The sequence below is a fragment of the Labrus bergylta genome, chromosome 18, assembly GCF_963930695.1.
Source record: "Labrus bergylta chromosome 18, fLabBer1.1, whole genome shotgun sequence".
In the NCBI taxonomy this organism is placed as follows: Eukaryota; Metazoa; Chordata; class Actinopteri; order Labriformes; family Labridae; genus Labrus; species Labrus bergylta.
The window spans coordinates 9582508-9591830 of record NC_089212.1 but is presented as its reverse complement, the minus strand read 5'-3'; the positions used below and the strand labels follow the sequence as shown (position 1 = coordinate 9591830).

General features: G+C 40.1%; 1 protein-coding gene across 1 annotated transcript; it reads left to right on the top strand.

Annotated features, from left to right (window-relative positions):
- The first annotated feature begins 6389 nt into the window (after positions 1 to 6389).
- Positions 6390 to 7627, top strand: olig4 (oligodendrocyte transcription factor 4). The gene has a single exon (XM_020654797.3). It carries the CDS (start codon positions 6557 to 6559, stop codon positions 7313 to 7315), a length of 759 nt encoding a protein of 252 aa, XP_020510453.1. The 5' UTR covers positions 6390 to 6556; the 3' UTR covers positions 7316 to 7627.
- The last annotated feature ends 1696 nt before the right edge of the window (positions 7628 to 9323 follow it).

Here is a 9323-nt window from a genome sequence, read left to right as displayed (position 1 = left end):
CGGAAAAGTTTAATCTAGCTTTGACCTTTGGAAAGTACAATATTTGATATTATTAATAACAGCCTTGAATCTTTTTCCATTGCGAGGGAATGTTACCATTTAAAAGGTTTATACATGGCTGCTCACATCTCATCTAAAAGTTTTCGTCAGCTTGTTTCAAAATCCCTTAATCCCTTTGAACAACTCGTCATATCTGACATCTTTCACCCACAATGCTGTTTCCCCACAATGTAAACAATAAAAAGTCTATAGACGAAAGGTTCATGGCCAGTTATTTTCTTCTTCAAAGCAGAGAGAAGCAAGATTCAGATTTTGAGTCATTGGGCGGCATTCACTAATAAATGCGTAGAAATGTTCTTACTCTGCGCATACAATAAGTGTATAATGCAAAATCACCGTAGGATTCATGACACGTACGTACCGGTCAATTTTGTTCTCACCACTTGCAAACAATCATGTATGTTCCCTGCCTGCCCTTAAATAGGCTCCAATTAATCAGCTGGTTTTGATAACACAATGCGATATTTCATGGCACTATTGGTGGGAATGTTCGATATTTAGATTTAGATTTTAGATTAAAGAAGTATAATAAGGATTAAAAGGCATACATTTCATGGTTATTTAATACATTAAGTCAATGCATAAGTAATATAAGTAATAATATATATATATTATATTTATTTATTTTACTGAATGTATTTTTAATATGTCATGCATTTAGTTAAAAGACTGTATGTTAAAATTTTCTGAGAAAGCATGGTCAATCATTTGTGCGTACTCATAGTCTGAGGAAGTTCTATTTTTGTTTGCAGAGTAAGAATAAATTCAAGTAAAACATATTGATGAATCTCAGTTTGTCTGGCAAACATCCATACGAGCAGTTTAAGAACAGAATCATGCGTACTGTTTGTGAATGAGGCCCATTGAGAGTGAACTTTTCCTCTGTCCCCCCCCAAGTGTAACAGAGAGCCTTCTATTACCCAATAATCTAAATTGGTGTTTTTAAATGTACTACAAAAAAGCAAAAGGTCAAAGCACTCAATTGTGTGTCACTAACTAGTCTGGTGCCTTCAAAAGACCTTTACTTACAAAACAGACATGCTTGATACAATGAGACTGCAATAGCTGTATAGAAACCAAACATGTTGGTGCGCACACATTAAAACTTACCATTGATTAGCTCCTCAATCATTGGCCAATAAGGATAACTTTTGGGCACAAACACTTAGGTGATTGTGCCCAGTGACCCTGGGGTCAGCAGTAAGTAGCAAAGGACTGTGCCCGACACAAAAGGACAGCATCATGTACTATCCACATACAGTGGTGGCTGCTGGCAGTCTTTTGAATAGACACATGGCAGGCCTATATGCAGATGGGACAGGGAAGAGGGAGGGGTGAGGGCATGTGTTGCCGTGGTGAAGGAGCACATGCAGAGGTAACAGACTGAAACAATGGTCTTGATGAAAGGGAGAGGTCATGCCTGGGATTCAAGGAGGGAGATTATTGGCCAAGCAGGTCCCCTGTTTTATTAGACTGGATAACAAGGGTGGTGGGGGTGGGAAGAAGTCTGCAGAAAACTGACACAAAGCCACCCCCATGCACCAGTGGGCAGCCAACTGTTCCAAAGTGTGACCAGCACAATGCCAAAAAGATAAGTGTGTGTTGTGTGTATAAGTGTGTGCATCTGTATAGGCTTGTTAGCATTTGTGTATAGTTTGTCGGCTGATTAGCATTTACCAACTGGTTTTCATCCCTTTCCCAATCTACCCCTGGTAAACAGACAAAAAGGGACATGTAGTTATCCTTGTTATCATTATGCATACTCAATTACCTTCTCTGTTATTAACTTGACTCATATTTTTACTGGTTTATTTAACAAGTCTGATCTCTCAAAACTCAGTTTTTCTCCCCAAAAAAATAAATACATTTTACTGACATCTAGTGATATTGCAAGTATAACAGTAATAACAGGCTGAATGTTTCCTCAAAATTATTTGAGAAGTTTCAGCAGCCATTTATCTTTTTCTGGACCCCTTGTACTCTGGATTTTTAACATACTTGTCTCTCATCTTGTTCTGTGGATTATTCAGTTAAATACAGGATGTCGTTTACTTTAAAAAAAAAAATTGTTTTACCTTTATTGAATTAGGGTTGAGGCAGATTCTAACTCATGAAACAAAAACTGTGTCCAGAAAAGGATATGTTTTTTTTAATTGGAGTAAAAAACAGTGAAGAAACAACTTAGATGCTGAATGTCAATATAGCTTTAAAATTGTCCAAATTAAACTGACTCTGATCTGGTGCACTTGATGACAGTCATGCAGTTTCTGATGTAACAACATGCCACTTAATAATTATAAATTCTTCCGATAATTACTAAACTCAGGTGCGGCAGAATCCCAATCTGATTGGACTGGTTGCTTGAGTGGTGCCAGTTCACTCCCAGAGCACTGCTGGGGTGCCCTTGAGCATGCATCAAACCCCCAACTACTGTTGTGCTCTTTCATTGGCAGCCCCTCACTCTGAAATGTCTACGTGCAGGTACACATGATGCTGTTTGTGCACGTGTGTGTATTACTGGCCTATGTGTGGGTAGCATGTTCAATAAGAGAGTGAACACAAAAGGAATATCCCCTGCCTTGGGGACAAGGGTTAGGTTATTGTGCCATGTGTCAGAAAGTAATTTGAGTCACTATATAAATCAATGCATTAACTGCTCTCCATTTCATTTGAATATCTATATTTAAGCGTTTCAAACGTATTATGTTTTGCATATGTTCTGGGCTACTTTCTACTAATTATCCCAACATGCATGAGCATGGGGCCCAGAAATCCTGGCGATGCCCCCATGTTTTTTATAGTTTAGAAAAATCCCAAAGGAAGATATGCATTGTTTATCTATTTGAATATCAAATGGCCTTGCTTGCAGATTACAGTATCACTAATGTAAAAATTAGGGTGTTCTGGAGGCTGCTATCATTTGGGTTATGGAAACATGAAGGTCAACATCTTGACCTGGGCTCTAGTCCTTCAGATGACACTCTGCACAGCAACCACTTCTGCTGTTTCTCCATTCAACCTCTCTAGCCCTTTTGCCGGTCTTTCTTTGGGGTATAGGGTTAATTGTGGGGTAATTTATGAAGTTCTGTCAGCATGCAGCAGGCCAATGTATGAGACAGCCTGCTGACCAAGCCCCATTCAGCTCCAGAGGAGAAGGCCCGGACTCCTTTTATCCTAACCATATTCAGCATCCCTCCCTTGGTCTGGATCCCCTCTTGACTCTCTCTGCCCTGCAGCTCTCCACAGCATGGGACCCTCAGTATCTGCTTAAAGATGAAGGGGAAAGTTATTGGACACTTCAGTGACTCATAAACATCCAGGGGATTTTCATGGAGCCTTTGTGTCTTTTTGTTGTAGAAGAGATAATACAATTGTTTCAGGCCTTGTAAATGAATAAATCTCCAAGCAGTTTGTCCTAGGGGTGACAGATAACAAAGGGCAATACGCCAGTCCTCAGAAACACTCCTTGGCCCGTTCAAACAGTTTGTGAAACAGTTTTATTTCTTTTCCTCGACATTGTTACTCAGAAGGAAACATTAAGTACCATAGTTGAAGCAAACCAAATGAATTTGCTCCCTTTCTGACTTCAACAGCTACAACTATTAATAACAGCCTTATATCTATTATCATTAATATAAATATTGAAGTAAATCTTAGAGCAGCTCAACTTCAACCACTATAATTACCATAGTCAGTCCTCCCCAGTTTTTCCTTGCCACTGTATCTTTGCTTAATGTTGCTTAGCGCTGTGCTCATGATGGATTAAGTTTAAAAAAGTAATAAGGATTAAGGTCTGTTACCTGCTCTTTTGTAACATAACAAAGAGTAAAGGCATTTAACTGACCTTTTTCAACATAACAAAGAGTGAGGTTTATCCATGCTCTTTTGTAAAGTGTCTTAAGATAAAATTTGTTCTCAATTGGCTATACAAATACATTTGGATTGAATTTAGCATATCTTCTCCAGCTGATCCCTTTTTCTACAATGATCTTGATCTCCGAGCATATGAAATTCAGGAAGAATTGAGAAAAATAGTGAAAAAACAAGAGGCAGCTACATTGGGTATGGGGTCTGCTCATGAGTTACGACCACATGCCCTAATAGAACAAAAGTTCTGTGGGGCATGTACACTGAACAGGTTTGCTCTTCAGTTTAGTGATTTCTTGAGCCATGATAGGGCCTAATCTCACTTGATCCTCTGCCACTACAAGCATACGTCTGTGTTAATGCCTTCATTTTCTGGTCACATGAGCACTTTCATTGGACCGCACCGTGTGAAATAGCAGAAAGGGGATCTTGAGCTCTTTAATTAGATGAAGTATCCTGAAAAGCGGCCTCCTGAGAAGACAGACAAACATTCTAATGCAGGGTTAAAAAGGTAAAGATTATGTTGAAGCTTGGAAGGTGGTCACACTTTCATTTGTAAAACACAAAGCTTGGATATCATTGTGTCTCTATGTGTGGCCAGTTGCCAGTGCAAACACATGAATAAGAAGAGGAATGTAGAGGAGAATGCATTCTATCAGGCTCATGCATATAATAATGGAATAAGGGATGGACTGATTATACTCCTTTTATTTACCCAAAGCCCCAACCAGTTTTCTATTTCAGTTAGTAATTTTGTATTCATTTATAGACTGCTCTTAACTGTATCCTCATTTAGTTGATATGATAACAAATCTCTCTAAATGAACAACATGTAGCAAATTGTGTCTCATTAAATATAATTTCAGTCACATGATAGTTTTCTAAGAACAATTAAGAAACATCCATAATTTGTTCTTATCTACTGGCTGTTAAGAACACAACGAAAGCTGTGTCACAGAATCTGACATGAAATTTTCCAAACGACCGGCAAAGGATAAAAAGCAGATAATTGTGTCTTACATAGTTAATTAGAACCTGACCCAATTAGCAGTGGAGGGGCTACAGTCCTGTTGGCTCTGTGCCTAACGATGGGAAAATCCATATGCTCCAAATAAATGGCCCATCTTGGCTCTCAAAGCTATCCAGTTATAATATTACTGAATGTTGGCTGAGCAACAGCACCATGCACCCCCCCGCTGGATCTACAGTGGGGGGTCCTAACGTCCCTCTTGATTCCCAATTCTTTCTGTGGGTTCCTATTTGTTTAAGAAGGTTTTCACTTTTCAGAGGCACAAACATATTTTGACAAATTTGAGTATTGTCACATATAATTTGATTAAAATAACAGAAATTCACTGAATACATTTGGTAATTGAAAAAATATAAACAATTTTTAAAGTCATATAGAGAACTTTTTTTCATCTAAGTGGATGGGATTTGATCTTTTGTGTTCTGAAAGAATACAGCCTTGCTCTGTATCATGAAGTACGCCTAATAATCCACCCATCAGTCAGTCATTCACATATATTTTTCAGATGCAATACAATTAGAAATAAAAACGTGACTGTTAAGGTCAGCCTTTGCTGGGTTTGATTTGAGTTATAGAAATGTGGAAGGAAAATAAATAGGTTACAGAAAACAGAGAAAGTGCTACTAGCACTTTATGGTAAGACAATGCTGTGCCCACTCTTAAGTATCTATTTAACTACCTCCTCCCTAACTGAAGGACCCCCTCCCAGTGATAGGGATCTGATTTCACAGACAGTTTGAGGAGCCAAGTCAAATTTATCTCCTCCCTTTTGTTTTGAACTCCTGGTTAAATTCTAACTAGTCTGCCATTTACTCTGTTCCTTACATGTTTCAGCACCTCATATGGTGTTCATACCATTTGCTAACGTGTGTCATGGATACCAAATGTTATTAAGACATTTAGACCTAATATATTGCGTGCTACTGACAAGTGAAATAAAAATTTGTTCCAAATCACTCTAAGGAAGTTTAAACTCTCACTTTTACTTGCACTTCTAATTACTCAGATGAATTCCCATCAGGAAAATGTACTGTGTCTGCATTATTGCAAACTATAATGTAAATATTTTACCTACTCACAAAAGAGTCGTACTTACTTTTGCTACAGTTCCTATTAACACATTCACTGTACATCATGTATTTTTAGAGGACATTTTAACACAACTCTTTTTGACTCCTAAATGTGCATCTTGACACAGCACACCCCATTTTTGGTTAATGTGTAGAGGGTTCAACGGGGTTGGGGGTTTCAAACGTTAGTGTGGGAAGGTGAGGTGGGGGCTGCGAAAAAGAGATGTAGGGGTGGGGGATGTCCCTTCTGCAATTGGCTCATGCTCCAAGTGTCTCATTATGCGACTTTATTGTTCCTTTGTTTTGTCAGTGGTATAAATACAACCCAGTGGGCCCAGAGGGTGACAGTTAAGACAGATTGATTCAAGTGGACAGACTGGCCATTAGACTGAACAGCACAAACTCAGAGGCAAGTGAAATTGCGGCGACACTACAGAGAACTGGAAAGCAGAGCAATAAGAAGTACGAGGTTTTTTCAGCTGCTTTCTTTTTCAGTTTAAGTCCCAGTTTTCTCTTTTTTTCAACCAAAATGGATTCTGACACAGGCTCCACCTGCAGCCGCTCTTCATCCCCAGACCTGATTGTAGACGACTCTGCCGGGAGTTTCTTCTCCAACAAGATGTTCCAGACATATTGCAGAGAAAAAAGAGCTGGTAGTGAGGATAACGAAGGCAGAATGATTTGCAGTGGGGGTGCCAATACCAGGTCTGAGCTCAGCAAAAATGATGTGCAAGACCTGAGATTGAAAGTCAACAGTCGGGAGAGAAAGAGGATGCATGATCTGAACCAGGCAATGGACGGCCTGAGAGAGGTAATGCCCTATGCTCATGGACCATCAGTACGCAAGCTTTCGAAAATTTCCACCTTGCTTTTAGCTCGCAACTACATCCTCATGCTTTCCAGCTCTTTGGATGAGATGAAAAAGCTGGTGGGTGACGTTTATGGAGCCAGTGCTTCCATTCAGAGCCGTCCAGCTGCCCTACCTGCTATTAACCCTGCAGCCCCCACTGCACATCTCCCTCTGCATCCTCTGGCCCAGTCTCTGCACTCTCTGGTGGGCAGCGCCCCTTCAGCTCTCCAGCATCACTCAACTTCTGCTGTAGTGCCAGCCCCACACTCGCCTCCCTCTGCCAGCTTCCTGGGTTTTCATTCTGCTGTCCAGGGACTTCTTAAGGACCCCCATCATCTGACCGGCACCTATAGGCACTTTCCTGGCATGCCTTGCCCTTGCTCACTTTGCCAGCCTTTGCCCACCTCCACATTACATAGCTTGTCTATGACCAAGTGAGCATGACTCTCTATACACTAACCTTTGTCGTGTGGATGAACAAAGTTGCTGACCTGAGGTGACTGAATGAACTGCTATAATGATAAATAATGCCAGAACATGTACATACTGTATATATCTTCTGAAAACTGCTGCTATCTTTTATCATTTGTCTCATTTGCATTGTTTCTACACTGTATACAAATATTCAAAGTCTTGTAAGGGGTTTTCTCAAAGTAGCTAAAACAGTTATTTATCTGTGGTGAAGAAATGTCAGAAACTATAGCAATGTTGTACAGGATTTCTATTTTCCTAAATTAAAAATTTGGTATACATGCAATTGCTGTCTGTTTTTTTTCATGAGAGTAATATTTAAATTACTGATGATTCGAATAATTTTGTTTTTCTCTAAACAAGTCAAATTAAAGAAATAAGCCAGGCACTATTCGTCTGAAAACTGTCAATAAAAGTTGCTGCATTATAAACTATTAAAATACAAAGCAGCTTAATTAAAAGTCAAACAAAACCATCCTATCTAACTGAATATAGGGACAGCTGTGGCTCAGTCGGTCATCTATCAACCGGAAGATTGGGGGTTGGATCCCAAGCTCATGCAGCCACATCTCCGATGTGTCCTTGGGCAAGATACTTGCCCCAAGTTGCTTCATCAGTGACATAATGTGTATGAATGGGAATAGTTACTGCTGATGGCCACTTAACATAGCAACCACTGCCATCAGAGTGTAAATGGGTAGGTGTGACCTACGTTGTAAAAGTACTTTGTGTAGTCAGAAGACTTGAAAAGCGCTATACAAGGTCAAGTACATTTACCATTATTGGTTGATGGCAGGACAGAAGAGTATTTGTAAAAAAATGTATGCATAGGACAAAGTGTAATTCATTGCTTACCAGTTTTAGAGACTACTCTTTGCAGAGCTAGAGGGACGAAAGGACCAGACAATATCACAGAACAGAGGCTACATGTGGCGTGCAGGGGACCATCAATCTTACCTCAATGGGGTGTAGGAGATGAAAAGCCGACACAGGCGCCAGTAAGGCTCGTCACTTTTGTCTGACACACGAGAGGGACATAGCCATGCCGTTAGCTTGAAGCCAGTGATTTGTCTCTGTCTCATAAGAACTCAAAGAGCAAATTTAAATGATAGTACATAATGTGATCGGTCTGAAATAAGTTTCAATCAAAGCAAACAGAACTTCTTTCAAAAACTTGTAGACAGTTTTTACATACTCAAAACTCGTATTTGCAGAGAAATGTGGTTGCATTATAGTGAAAATGTATTTGTTTAAAAAAAATAATCAATCCAGTATTAATCCTTCTAAAGTTCTATTGACACTGATTGCCATGAAGAACCTGGAATCAAACAACGCAACATTGGATGACCCTCACTTAGCACAAATCAAGCGTGTAAACTACATACTTATCCTCCCACGGCTGACAGATGAGTTGGAGATCGGGATAAATAAAGAGATGTAACTCATTGTCAACTACCTCCCTCCTACACCTCCTCCTCCTGAGAACTCTGAATAGAATTGAACAATAGCCATGTGTGAGACACAAAGGCCGGTTGAGTCCAGGCTCACGTGCCTGGGACACAAATCTCATCCATTCAATCTACATTTCATCATGGTAACAAGCGCTGTCAGGCCAAAAGGCCTGACACCCTTGCTCACCACAAAGGCTGTTAGCGCTAATATATGAGGCTATTGACACTGAAAAGAGCTCTTGTCAGTACTTGGGGATTGTCAGCTGTATGTCTCAGTAGGGGGAGGCAGCTGCCAGCCAAACCAGGCTGTGGAGCTTCTCTTGTGGGGACCGATGCTGCTTTGTCACCAGGTCCCCTGACACACAGACCTCATATCCTCCCACAAGGCCCCCCTTTCTTTGGGTAGAGGTTAAAATGGGAAGCAGAACACATTAGATTAGTGATGATCGCCTCTCTTTTTTGGTAGATTATTAGAGACACTGACTTGTGCAAATCTGGTGTTTCCTGATTGGATCCAGATGGTG